Source organism: Haliaeetus albicilla, chromosome 27 (assembly GCF_947461875.1).
Source record: "Haliaeetus albicilla chromosome 27, bHalAlb1.1, whole genome shotgun sequence".
Taxonomy (NCBI): domain Eukaryota; kingdom Metazoa; phylum Chordata; class Aves; order Accipitriformes; family Accipitridae; genus Haliaeetus; species Haliaeetus albicilla.
In genome coordinates, this window is record NC_091509.1 from 22,673,177 (window position 1) to 22,687,635 (window position 14,459).

Below are 14,459 nucleotides of genomic sequence, written 5' to 3' on the forward strand. Positions count from 1 at the left end.
CGGTCCTACCTGTTCACCCAGGGTGCATGCTCACAAAACCTGACACCAGCCCTGCTTCCAGTAAGCTGCACCCCTAATCTCTCCTCTCCCCCATCCTTCTGCCCACCGTAAGTAAGGCTCAAGCCTGAGGCTTACTTACAGAGAAAGATGATTTCCCAGTGTAATGCCACAGCTGCTAGGCCAGCTCAGGGCTTGTCAGGGACTTGTAATGCTGCTCACAGCACAAAGTCCCAAGGGTAAAGGGAAGCCTCCCTCCAGAGAGCTGGGGAGGAGCTCACAAAGCTCACAGCATGGCTGGCTGCAGCCCGGCTGAGCTCACAGCACAGCCTGGAAGCACTGGGCTCACTCTCTTCCCAAGGCGCACAGAGTCCTCCCGTCCCCAGGACCTCCCTTCTCACATTGTCTTCTTCATGCTCCTGAAGGACATCTTTGCTGTCAGCAGGACCATGATGTAGTGAAGGCAGCTAAAATCCCAAGTACCTAAAAATATCTTCTGAAAACAGGAAACGTAAAAAGTTCCAGTATACATCTATTCACAACCTAAAATACTATTACAGTCCTCTGGAGTTTGTGCTGTTCTAGCACACAACATTCTCCTCCCTAGACATACCCAGCCCTCCTGCAGGCCAGGTCACCTGAACCTTAGGACTCCCTTCACTCAGGCTCCCGCCCCCTCAATCCCTTTATCTGTCCATATGTAGCACTCAGCCTTCAAATCTCGTCTTTCAGAAATCCTATTTTCATCAAACCTTCCTCAGTCTTCCCTGATAAATCAAGATAAAAGACAAGTTGGTTTTAGTGGAAAATTTCTGGTTTCCTTGGCACACTAGGGAGGTAAAAGAGGAGCAAATTCCATTTTTGCATTTCATTCAACCTTAGTCACTTTGCAAGTTTCTTTCCTTAGCGTAACAAAAGTTCTGTTGACAAAAATGCTCACTCCAGTGTCCTCACAGCAATAAACCAGCAGCTCTTTCCATCGCTTTTATTGAGATGAATCCATCAGCAAAGGACTTAAACTGCTCACTGTATTCTTACCAGAATTCACTTGCAAGAACATTTCACTTCCAAGGCAATGAAATTCTGTGACCTCCAGGCTGCAGACGAGGCTAAGTGATTTGCCCAAGGATACCCAGAAAGTCTGTGCCATAGCAAGGCCTGAAGCTGGCTCTGATCCCTGCCTCGGTACAAGTACTAGTCAATCATGAATGCTCTTGTCCACCAGCTAAAAACAGCCTCATAAAAATACTTCCTGACATACTTCTCTGCTAGACTTTTAAAATATACCATCCTGGGAAGGCTGGATATTTTCCTCTTACCATAGAGCAAGCAATGGCTTTTCAAGTCTCTCCGCTATAAACTATCACGGTTCTTTCAATTCACCCAGCTTGGATCTGGTCCCAACGTGATACACTTGCCACATTTGAACTCCAGCCTTTGAACAATGGAGTTATTACTGCACCTCTGAAACACACACGAAGAAGCTGGGGGACCCTAGAGGTTTGCCTGCAATTCCTGAAAATCTCAGGGATGCAGATGACCTGCAGCACAGCACTGTCCTTGTTAGGGCTAACAAATGGGATCTTGTGTGGGGTCATTCATACTAATACTGTTAACACAGGGCAAAACAGGAATCAAAGATAAATCTTGTTCCTGGTGCAATTAGATGCAGCTTTGTTGTACAATGCATGCTGTATCACGAAGTCACCAGCCCGACTGCAATTCAGTCACTGGAGTTACTATGGAAACATGTCAGGCAATCACATATGTGCTCACACACACTGCAGAGAGCTGACCTCTAACCAGAGTGGGCTATCAAGTTTTACTGGCTGGCAAGTTGGCAACAGACCACATCAACAAAAAGCCAATAACCATCCAACCTGAAGCTGATTTAAGGGGAGAGAGAGATAATAGAAGTCCCACACTTACTTTATGAGGCCATCCTCCATGTAAATGTCAGCATAGAATGACTGGTCATCATTGACTATTCTCCCTCCTTTAATAAGGAGACGATCACTCTGTGAAGGGAAGAACACAGCAGTTGTCAGCAGCAGGCAATACACATGCTTCTCAGCAGCCAGTTCTGTGCCCTTCTTGGGTGCTCTCCTACCGCATCAGATGGATCACCCCAACAGCCAATACTGCAGAAAGTTCACATCTGTACCAACACTTGAAACAACAGGAGAAGAGGAAAGGATTGACAAAATCATATTCGTAAGGCTGTTTCTGAATGGAACAGGTGCTGCCAGAAACACCATTGAGGCAGAATGAGTACAAAGGAGAGTCACTGGGGACACAGCAAATATGCTTCCATAAAATATACAGAGACAAGTCAAAAGCTTCCTACACCAGGTCATTATGCACATAAATCTGCAGGCAGCACAAGCCACAAGCCACACACCAGTATTTACAGCAAGTTTGTTACTAAGGGCATATGCTTAAATCTTATCCAAATACCATGCAAAATAAGTTGCATTAAAGAAGACAATTTAAATCTCTCTCATCTGTTACCACCTTGCAAAGACCACCAACAGGAGAGGCAACCCTGAAGATGATGGAACCCATCCCTCCCCTACAATGCTCAGCATAGTCCTGAGGTATTTCACAATGTCACAGGTCTACACATGACCCAGGAAACATTGAACTGTGTTACCGTCTTATCATTTACCACCTCCTCTCTTCTCCTGTCTACTGACCTAAGTGGCCAGCAGCCTTCTCTGAAGGAGCACAGCCAGACAGTGGAGGAGCACCCAGACCAGAACTCTCTTATGCTCTTCCTATATTCATGCTTCTGGACCTGGGCAACCCAGCATACACTGATGGGAGAGAACGGACACTGTCCTGTGGGGAACAGACCCTGTCCTGAGGAACTGGGAAGGCTGAGGTCCTGCTCTTCTACCTCCACCTGCACAAGTCCAAACACCAGCTGCAGGCAGTACAGGGGCAAACAGCCCAATCTCACACATGGCTCACATGTATTCAGGTGACATAAGCTGACTGCGCTGTTCCAGAGAATATGCAGTCTTCCTGACTGCTTAAAATGCCTTCAACAACCCTCCAGCTTCCAAGCTCCCCTTATTTTCCTCTCTGCTCCCCGCCGGTGCCCTCAGCCCAGGTTTTGGCATGCGAGTGCACCCCCCTTCCACAGTCTGAGCCTGGACCATGGCTGACCGGAGCCTTCAGCACGGCTCGCAGGCCAGCCTTATCCTGTGAAGCTCTTGCACAATTAAGTCCTCTACAGGGAACTGAGTTTGCTCTTCATCTGCCGCCCCTGGGGTGATTTCTGGAAGTATCACCACAGTGGTGCTAATTTGCAGCTTCCTCCCTGGCAACAGAAGGATGCAAGAGAATCCCCTCGTGTCCCTGCAGCTTGCAGCAGCCAAAGCCCCGAGACCCGTGTGCGTTTTTACGGCAATCTCAACCACAGACAGTCAAGACAAAGAAACTGGGTGGGGAAAGGATCAGAATGCACGGCACTCTCAACCCCGGCTGCAGCTCAGCGCTGATGCAGGGCGAAGAGCCACAGTCTCTCCTTACTTCCCAGACCAGGGCCTTCCCACGGCCATACTGATGACCAGCAACCCAAGTTCCAGGAATGGGGATCTACCTTCCCCACTCAGCGCAGCTTAATGCCGATCAGGAGCCTTGCCTCCCACCGAGAAAAGCGCACAGCTGAGTTGTTCCTCTGTTCCCCTCCCACCCACCGTCCTCACTGACAAGCAGACCCGGGGTCAGCTCCCTTCTCCCCTGACCTAAGCTAACACATCGGCACAGAGGTCTAGCAGAACTTTGCTGTCTCAGGGGGGTCTGGAAGCAAGGGCACATTGCTGGTCACAGACCTCCCCGCACAGCTCCCTTAAACAGCTAGCTTTCACAGATTACAACCAGCACAGGAAGATGCTGGCCTTGACTAGCAACCTGGGGGACCATTACCACCTCTCACCTGCAGCCCTTTTCCTCAGGGACAGCCAAGGCTCGAGGACAGCTGGGTGTGTGCTGGCCCAGGAGTCCTGGGTCCTCGGGCCAGCGCTCAGCCTGTGCCACGTCTCTCCCCGATGGGCACACGCCAGGCTATGCTTGGCTTTGGAGCTGAGGACCCTGTGCACAAACAAATGCTGTGGACTAGCTGCTGATTCTCCTTCTCCCCCGGCACAGGGCGCTTGTCCTTCTTTTTGTGTCTATCCAGTTGTCACCTCACTAACAATACTGTAATTTTAAGTTCAAAAACCCCTAAAAGAGCAAAGTGTGACCACAACCAGTTGCTTATAGCCTATCGGTCACACAGGGCAAGCAGCTGAGCTGTGGCTCCCATGGATGCAAATGATGAGTATTTAAGTAACAGTACGAGAAATGCAGATAGAAACTACCAAGCAACAGTATCAGGTGTCAGCTATGGAAGAATCAGGGCCACAGTTAGAAACACAGAGAAGACAATTCTTGTTTTATATTTCAGTCAACTGTAAAGAGTTTCTCCCACATAACCAGTCGCCTGTGCCCTCGCAGATCCTCCTTGGCTTTACCTAGCCTACACGATGAGAAAAAAAGTCTACCTGCCCAGATCCAATAACACAACTGGGCCTCCAGTATTTTTTGTCTTGCCCATACCCTTTAAACCTTCCCAACTTGCTTTCCCGAAGTCCCTGGAGCTCGCTCTCACTAGAGCACAGGAGTGCCAGCAAATACTGATGCTGGCCTGCCTCTCCCTGTGCATCAGACAAGAGAAAGCAAAGGGAGACAGGCAAAGGCGGCATGGGGGCAGGAGACTGCACGACTTGACAATTACTGAATAAACTGTTAATATGAACTCAGAAAATATGCCTGGCCACAAACACAAATGGTCATTCTGTGGCAGATGTGAAGGGCTGCTCAGTGCTAACTCTGTTAGTACACAAAATTGTGAGGTCCATAATGGCTGGAGCACAAACAAGGCGCTCATTCAGGGGATCGGGCGCTGCCTCAGGGCCTGCCCCGAGCCCGGCTGCCAGACACCCCCCCCCACGCCTGCAGGAGAGAGAAGGGCTGCATCAGCGCCTACCCACCAACTACGAGGAAAGAAATATAATAAAGTAAAATAAGTAATATTCAAATGACACCACATCTACAGGCTCTGGCATCGTTCCGGAGTGCACCCAGACGTTAAGAGGCAGGGGAACGAGAATGGAAGAGAATGAAGCAGTTACGAGGAAACAAGCCTGACTTAATAGACAGGCTTCTGCAGCACACGCTGCCAGAGCAGCCTCAGATTACAATAAATGCACTGTTTCTCCTGCCAGAGCTCATTTGTGCATCTCCACACCCACCACGTCTCCACGCCAGCCAGTGTCAGGCTGTGTCATCAGCCATTGTTAGCAGATGGAAAAACCCTCCTGCACCAGGAGCCGCGGAGGCACCGTGGGGAGCACCTTTCCTCCCGGCCCAGCAGAAGCGCTGCAGGACTGGGCGAGCGTGCCCAGGGCCCAAATCCCGGCCACCTCTGCTGCCCAGCTCAGCCCCTGGCTCTGGGTGGCAAGTGGGGGCCAGCCTCTGTGCAAAGGGCCGAAGCCACAGCGCGAGTGAAAGGTGCCACGCAGACCGTGGCTGCACGCACACAGCTCCACCTGACCGCTGGCACAGACCTGTCGGGCTTGCCAGCCTGATCTCCACCGCCGACTGTGTCTCAACAAGTCTCCATGCAGCCAGCGACAGTCCATTTGTCACCGTTGTGGTACCTTTTGTGAGCACTCATTTCTGCAGACACAGGTGCTGCCCCACAAGGACACGCCTGAAAGCATCCTTCCAGCACAGCTCTGCCAAAACCTGGTGGGATCACCACCGGCCCCCAAAACCCCTGCCATGCTGGGAAGCCTTTTTGTAGAACACTCCCCGTCTCTCTGCCTGTTGGCATTTGGGATCAAGCTTTCAAAACCATTACCCATTCCCTCATGCGCACACTCTGCTCCTGATGCTCTTAAGCATCACCTGGCCTTTTGAGATCCAAAAATATCAGGGGGTCTCTTAACATTTCTCAGTGTGACACTGCAGAAGGAAAGAGAGGCAGCAGCTTCCAGAAGGCTCCTGAATCCAGCCAAGAATAGTGCTCACGTTGTTTACAAAGCACAAGGGCATAATTAGGGTAGCATGGAAGCAGGTGTATGGCTTTACTGCTCTCTCCCTTGTAAAAGAAGAGACACTAATTGCAATGGTGTTTCATCAGTAGGTGATGTCTCCTCCTTACTAAGGTACCACACAACAGCACGGAACAACCCCTGGCTGGAATCACAGGGATAGATGGCCAGCCACCAGCTACACTCAGTGATTCCCTACGGTCTGTCGGCATGGTAAGAAATGCCATCCTGACAGCTGCCAGTTTATCAAAATCTGTCTAGTCAGTAACTGAAGCTTTTCTCCCCACTTGCACCTGATACAAAATAGAACTGCAATCCCCAGGCAGACCTCATTGTTTTTAGAGGTGCCAGAGACATCACAGAGATGGTGCTTGTGGGCTGTGACAGGGTGGTTGAACAGGATGGGCATGGCTCACACCAAGAAAAAATACGGGAACTCCAGTCTACCTGGGATAGGAATGGTTTTTGTCACCAAAGCACAAAGACTGGGCAATTTTGATTCAACCAACTGCTCTGTTAACAGTTATTTTGTGAAACCAGGGCAAGGCATTTCACCACTTTAGTCTTCCACCTCTCTTTCCGCAGGGATAGGAAAACATACTGTGGAAAGCAGGAAGGGAAGTATTTTGATTATATCTCCAAACAACCAAAGAAAAGGAACTAATAAAAAGTCTCTCAATAGACACACAAGGTTTGAAATTACTATTCTCCTGAGCTGGACATTCCAGCATCAGCACACACTTGGAAAGTAATACTACATTTACTTGTCTCTGATGGACTGTGCACAACCTAAGGCACAATGAAGAGCAACACTTCCATACCAAGCTGATGAAGCAATCACTGAGAAAGCCAAAAGACACAGTTAACCTCCCCTCTCCATGTTTTCTCCACATCACAACCAACAGATATGCCCATATTTCTCTGTCTTCCTTCAATGGCTACAGTCTTGCCTGTCATGCTGTCACATGTAGCTTTTGACAACATACAGGCTTTTACAATTCAGGTTGGGAATAATTCCCACAGCAATTTATCTCACACAAACACATGCACCCTTCACTCATGCTCCTGGCTTCTCCACTGAAATAGCTGTCCTAGAAAAGCCCAGAAATTGCTGCAAACAGATACAACATGCAAACTGTGGGTTTTCATATGTTATTGTCAGAAACTAACTACAAATTCCGATTGCAGCACTGTTGAGTATGAGATGAACCAGGAATGAGTGTTTGTGCATCTCCAGAATCACACTAGACAGTTCAAACAATAGCTGTCAGGAAGTAAAAATACTCAGATTTCCAATACAACCTTCACAAAAAAAAGCCAAACCTGCTGCTTGCGTGGGTGACAGAAGCGAGGAAGGCACCACTCCCTTCATTTGCAGGCTCAGTCATTGCTTCAGTGCTATTAGCTTTGAGATCTATAGGTGAGTTACCTGCCAGCACAAGGTGACTCCTATAATTCTCTGTATACTCTCATACTGCAGACCTCCCCCCAGCTGTGATGCTTTAGATGCTTTAAAGTTCTCTGAGATATCTTATATCCTAATGGTGCAACACAGTCCCAAAAATCTCTAACAACAGGCGCAGCTTAGCTGAACAATCTGCCATCCCCAGAAGTCGCTATGTGTCCTGACACGCAAGAACAGATTCTGGGGCGGAAATCTAGGAAGGAGGAATAAACAATCAAAACAATGCCCGAGGGGGACACAATCTGCGGAAAGGGACAGAAGAAGCTTTGTTCTAGGGGAGACACCATAGCTGAGATTTTCATTCTGCCTTCTATAAAAATAGAGAAGACCACCTGAAACCTGACTTCACTTCATTGCTTCCCATGGGCGTCAAAGCATGGGTTCAGGACATAAGGGTCATTTGACCAGAACTCCAGAGCAATCTCCTCCACCCCAACCAGGACACGATAATGCTGCAGAACAGGGCAAGTGAGTCCTGGAGGGCCATCACCAAGCTGCAGAAGTCAGAAGAGAGAGCTACCTGCAATACCTGTGTCAGCTACGCAGACACCACTCACCCACAGCATTTTCAGCTTCAGCAGGCTGAGGAAAGGATTTAATTGGGAGAAATAAAGCAACTTGTGAGATTTTGTTACCATGGAGGTGAGAAAGTTCCTGCCAGATCCCAGAGGAGCAGGAACAATCCCTGCATATCAGTAAAGCATATCATAAAGGTCCCTGTAGAAAAAGCCCCAAAGAACAGGAGAAATCCCACCGGCAGGAGTAACGTTGTCACCATGGTGGTCTAAGGATACAGAAAAGGCAAGACGTGTAAAGCAGTGATATTGCTTATTAAAGCAATTGAATCTGGGTTGACAAAGGAATTTCTCTTTGCAGTGGTAACGATCTTTGTGCTCCTTTGCGAGGATTTTGCTCCCACCTGTACATTAGAAGGAATAGTGAAACCCAAGTGCTTTGTTTTTCCTTTTTCTTCAAGGGGCCAAAGCTGTCCTCAGGAGTGAAAACAAGAGCTATAGGAAGCCAGCGAAAAGCCATCAACAAGATGAAAGACCTGACGGCTCTCCCAGAAGAGAGCCCCGCGCAGCCTGCTCTAGGGGGGGCCCGGGGAAAGCGGAGGGAGGCCACAAGCTGGATCGGAGCATGAAAGCCCCGGGGCGAGCTCAGCAGAGAGAGGCATCGGTGGGACCCCGGGGAGCGGGGCTGCCTGCACCGTCCAAGAAAACATGTCGGCCACCCTCTTTCTTCTGGCGGCCGGCGGGCAGGGCTGTGCCGCGCCGTGCCGCGCCGGCGGGAGGTGTGGTCCCCGCGCCGCCGCGCCAGCCACCGGCCCCGCCGCACCTGATGCGGCAAGGCAGGGGAACGGCTCGGGATGCGGCGGGGGCAGCGAGCGCGGGGTACGCCCTGCGGGCCAGCCCAGGCGTTCGCCGGGCCGCGCCCCCGCCCGCGCTCCCGGCCCCGCCGCGCAGCGGGAACGGCCGCCCGCGGCAGCCCGCTCCCCGCCGGCGCCCCCGGCCCCGCTCGCACGATGGGCTGGGCGGACCGGTCTGCGCCCGGGCGGGTCACCGCACCCTCCCGGCGAGCCGGCTCTGCGGGAGGGGGGCCGCCCGAGCCGCTGCCGGGTTGCTCCAGGCGGGGACGCGGGCAGTGCCCGGGGAGCGGGTGCCGCCGGAGCAGCTCCAGCCAGGGCTCAGCCCGCCGGGGCGCGGCTGTGCCCAGCCCGGGCTCACCGGCGGCGCCGGGACACCTGCGCAGGCGGCGGGCCGGGCCGCGGCTCTTTGTCTGCGCGCCGCCGCCGCCGCCCCGGTCCGGTCCGGCCCGCGGCGCCGGGCACCGGCACCGCGCTCCCCGGCCGCCCCGGGCACCGCCGCCCGCCCCGCGCTCCCCGCCCGCCGCCGGCAGCGGCCCCCCGCACAGCCCGCCCCGCGGCGCCCACCGTGATGCGCGGGATGTTCTTCTTGCCCTGGTACGACATGGCGCCGCCCGCCCCGACCCGCCGCCGCCGCCTGCGCTGCCCTCCGCGCCGGCTCCGCACAAAGGCGAGCCCGAGCCCGCGCCCGCCGTGCCAGCCGCCACCGGGGACGGCCGCCCGCCCCGCCCCGCCCCGCCCACGGCGCCGCCCGCGGCCGCCAGGGGGCGCTCCGCCACCGGGTACCGGGCACCGCTGCCCCCGCAACGGGTATCGGGTGCCGGGCACCGCTCCCCACGCAACGGGTATCCCGTACTGCGCTCCGGGCACCGCTCCCCGTGCACCCGGTATCGGGTACCGGGCACCGCGCACCGCTCCCCGTGCACCCGGTATCCCGTACTGGGCTCCGGACACCGCTCCCCGCGCAAAGGGTATCAGGTACTGGGCTCCAGACACCACTTCCCCGCGCAACGGGTATCCCGTACTGGGCACCACGCACCACTCCCCGCGCAACGGGTATCCCGTACTGCGCTGCGGGCACCGCTCCCCGTGCACCCGGTATCGGGTACCGGGCACCGCGCACCGCTCCCCGTGCACCCGGTATCCCGTACTGGGCTCCGGACACCGCTCCCCGCGCAAAGGGTATCGGGTACTGCGCTCCGGACACCACTCCCCGTGCACCGGGTATCGGGTACCGGGCACCACGCACCGCTCCCTGCGCAACAGGTATCCCATACTGCGCTCTGGGCACCACTGCCCGCGCACCGGGTATTGGGTACTGGGCTCCGGGCACCGTTCCCCACACACCGGATATCCTGTACCGGGCGCCACACACTGCTCCCCGCACACAACGCCCCCCCCCGTGCAGTGAGCGGGGGTTGCCACCCTCTGCCAGGCACCCAGCATCACCCACCAGGCAGCTGGCCCCGGGCAGAGCCCAGCCTCCAGGCCCATGCCCCTCTGTCAGGGAAGCCCTGGGCTTGGGGTGGCTGTGGAGGAGCCCCAGTCTGCACCCCAGTCCAGCCTACAGAGAGGGCAACCAGGGGAGCAAGCCACAAACAGGGGTCTTTTAAGCTGAAACTTTTCCATGTAATATTAGTGAGTAAAAATGAAAGAGATTTCTAAAAGAATGGATATTTCGGTACTGCTGGAGCGCATCTGGATCACCTTAAACTTTCCTGCACAAGCACAAGAACTGGAAACATTTAAAAAAAATAAAATGCCCTACGCATCTGGCTCCGTGTCCTGTGTAAACACTACAAGTGCTGGCAGTGCTAAGGACTGCTGTATTTATTTCCTCAGCTGTGATCTTGGTAGGAAGGTTTAAACTGTGGAATTGGTTACAAGTATTCAGCATGTGCTGAGACAGATGATGCTGGGCCTGGGACCCCCACTGACAGCCAGGACTGGGCCAGCTGGAGTTGTGCTGTGATGGGAAGAACTTGTCTGCCCTCTCCTGTCTGACGCGATCCACGATGCTGCCGGCAGGTCCACTGCCCTGCAGAGCCATGGCCAGGCCTGAATCTCTCTTTCTCTCCCAGGCCACCTGTGACGCCTCTCATGTGCAGAGCCCTGAACACCATCAGCGAGACCTCCTTACAGGTCCTGCTGCCAGCTAGCAGCTAATGGTGTGTCCTCCGCTACCCGAATCTTACAGCCACACCTGGCACAGGCATTGCTGTAAATCTGATTTCTAGCTCCTGCTAGAAAAACAAGCCATCTGACCTGGATGATCAACACCCAACTCTCCCTTCAGTTTGCTTTCCGAATTAGAACCTAACTATGGTTTGCAATGGCTGCAGCGGCCCAAAGAGCACCCTGCCCAGCACTGCACGCACGAACAAAGCAATCTTCGTAACACAACCCTTGATGCTGCAGCCAACTTTGACTGCTACAAAGCTCTGGGGAAGTGGGTGATCGCAGTGCAGACTGTCTGGAGCACGTACTCTGCTGCTGGGGTTCAGTGGAGGGTCACACTCAATAGTGTTAATTACATGTTCTCCTTGCTGAAGGGTTTAAGCACATAGGTTGGTATGGCAGCCCTCCATTACCACAAACTTTGATGTCTCCACTAGCTCAGTAACCCAGCCCAAAGCTTTTATTACTCACTGAGTCTGTTATTCTGTGTGTGCTTCCGCTGAAGCTCTTAGAAAGTTTTACTGGATACATATTTATTCTAAACCAAAAAGGCTTTCACCAGCTTAAAGTGAAAGTCAGCAGCTTCTCAATAACCTACTTATTACTGCCAGGACTAGGAGGGCATCTGCATGGGCTGCTTGGCCCAGCTGGACCACTGCCTCCTGCCTCCGTTCCTGTAGCTCCCCTGCTGCTGCCTGCGAGCTGGTGCACCCCAGCACTCGGCCGGAGACAAGCTGAAAGCCTTCCCCCTCCCTGGTGGGCCCATAGGCAGGGAGGTGTCTGCAAGCACCAGGAAAGGAACAGGAAGCAGTGCTGTACCGGAGCCTCAGCAACCAGGGAGGGTGTGAGGAAGAGATAAGGTACCAGACCGTACTGTTCTTGCCACGATGCTTCAAGAAGAGGTCCTGGTCTCTACCGAAATTAGACTGGCTGGGGCTGGACGTGAGAAAGACCCTTGACCCCTATTGCCAAACCTCCTGACATGTCACTCGCCCACTTTCCAGAAAGTTAAAAGTAGTCCTATGCTGGGTGCTACCATGTTACCTTGTCTGGAGTAGCAGTTAATTAGTTAATAATAGATAAATGACTCTTCAGACAGATGCTGCTAACTTGAGCACTTGGACAGTTTCAAGAGCCAAGCTTGCATCAGCCCCCTGGATGCTGGCCAACCACGGTGACTTCAGACCCTTCTTTTGAAGAGATGTGCTTTCCTCCTGGTTGCTATGTGATACTCACACAAATACACAGTAAAACATGCTGCCCTGGGCCCAGAACATTCAAAATGGAAAAAGATTTTTTTCTTCCATAGGACCTCTCCCAGGTGCAGTCAGCGAGGTGTTAGTCACATGCTTCAAAACAAGCAGCATGGTCAATTTGAAAGTTATTTAAAAATGGCAATACTCTTACAGCTCATAACCTCCTTGGAAACACCTACAGGGATAACATGGCACTAGATATTTGTTAATAGCCACAGAGTAGAAGGCACACGCTGCTGCAAGGACTTTGTCACCAAACCAAACCCAGCTCTGACTGTGGTCTGCCAATGCTCAGCAGCCAGGCTCAACACCTATCTGTAAAGACCAGGATGCTGCTGACCCAGCAGATCCCACCAGCCCTACACGTCTGTGATCAACGGCTCTTGCAGATAGGCGCAACCAAGGGACAGTGAATATAACCAGTCATGGAATAATCAGGGCTCAAATGTCATAATGTTCAGCAGACCTGTCGGGACAGCCCATCCCCATGCATGCAGTCTCCTCCTCCCCATAAGTATTCTCTGCATAAAACCATCCCCTCTTCTCTCCTAGCAGATGAGTTATCAGGGGCTGAACTACCTTGGGGCACAGTGAAACCAAGGGACAGAAACACCACAGCTGGTGCACCCTCTCCAGATGGAACCTCTGGCAGGACACGGTATCTCAAGAGGCTGGTCACACAGTCCTACCCCAGCGCATGAGGAACCTCCACCACACATGAACTTCAGAGAAGCTTTTCTTGTGCTTGTGCATGCCATCCCTGGAGGACGGGGGTTGCTGACCCAGAGCTGTGGCTCTCCCTCCACACTCTTTGACCCCTTCCCATTGAGATCCATGGGGTCACCCTTACTTCTGTGGGAGAGTGCAACTCCAAGTGATGAGTGCTCACAAGCGTTTGACAATCATGATATCTGGTGCTGTTGGCTCCAGCTCTCCCAATCTCTGATGTTCAACTTGAGAGCCAGAGCTGGAGGAAACTGGGAAGAGAGCCCACTGGCTCTGTTACTGAGAAACACTCAAAACTACACTGGCTTTCGCACCATTCCCACCATCCACACCATCTCCCAGAGGCAGCATGGAGCTCTGCAGCCCTTCAAACTCCCACTCTGCAGCAGACATGAATGGGAAGGAATCTGAAACTCAGCTGCTTGTGCTGGACACACGTGAGGTCTGCCAGGAGGCAGCAGGAGACACGCGTTGTACAAGGCAGGTGGCAGGCAGTGACACAAGTTTTTCCGCAGTGGAGAAACTCTGCTTAGTTTTCTCCTGGCTAGAATTGAGGCTTTGGCAGTGGAAACAAGGTGGGAAATCAGCAGATGTATGGCCTGAAACAAACTAAACTTCTAGGTCAGCATTTAATGTTTTCAAGGAACCATTATGTTAAAAGCAGTAAGGTGTTACTGCCACTCCAGCTGGATTACTGCATGATTTCAATCACCTGCCCAAATTGACATTAGGGTGGGTAGTTGTTCAAGCCAAAATTTATTTGCAGCCTTCTTAAGGACTAAAGTCAGAGCAATTTCAGGACCATTCCTTTCTTTCTCCTTTGGACTGAGGTGACAGGTGATGCCACCTACAAAATCCTTGTCCGAGATTGATGCTTCACGGAACGTAACAAAGGCTCTGGAAAAACACAAGTCCCCAGAAGGGATCGTCCTTGACTGTCAGGAGCCCACAGCAACTGCAGCGTGGCCAGAGCAAACGCAGAGACAATGTCTCTATCAAAATACCAGCTTCCACCCTGTGGCTTTGGGACACCTTGAGTTTTGCGGACTACCCTACACTGTCCACACGAAGCGACTAAGAACTGGCCTAACACCAGAGTGCTTTAGTCTGCTGTACAAGACTCCTAACTTCCACCTACGCTGAAGTGTGACAGTGGCCAGAGAGGGAGAGGAAGGTGGGAAGGGGCAGCTGGTGGTGTTGACACAGCATTCATCATAGGCTTGTGCTACCAGTTGCAGCTGAGAGGCCCAGCACTCAACAGGCTTCGTGAGCGACCAGATCCCTCATTTCTCTGGAGCAAGCCCACCTCTGGATAGCCGGTGTTCGGAGGCACAATGGGGACTCAGCTCTAGGAAGCATGCCCTGCC

General features: G+C 52.9%; 2 protein-coding genes across 5 annotated transcripts in view; both read right to left on the reverse strand.

The window, feature by feature from the left end:
* LARS1 (leucyl-tRNA synthetase 1) overlaps window positions 1-14,459 on the reverse strand; it is a 349,414-nt gene that overhangs the window by 318,802 nt on the left and 16,153 nt on the right. The gene's annotated exons all lie outside the window — the stretch shown is intronic.
* DPYSL3 (dihydropyrimidinase like 3) overlaps window positions 1-14,459 on the reverse strand; it is a 41,043-nt gene that overhangs the window by 15,156 nt on the left and 11,428 nt on the right. For 2 of the 4 annotated variants that reach the window (XR_011322471.1, XM_069772855.1), the window contains exons 1-2: window positions 9,500-9,653; window positions 1,927-2,015 (exon numbers count right to left, since the gene is read on the reverse strand). Coding sequence is in view for 2 of the 4 variants with exons in the window: in XM_069772855.1 (XP_069628956.1) it covers window positions 1,927-2,015; window positions 9,500-9,538 (128 nt within the window). In the remaining 2 variants the exon portion in view is untranslated. Of the gene's footprint in view, window positions 1-1,926; window positions 2,016-9,499; window positions 9,654-14,459 lie in introns of those variants that run through there. The other 2 variants (XR_011322469.1, XM_069772854.1) reach the window with 1 other exon arrangement.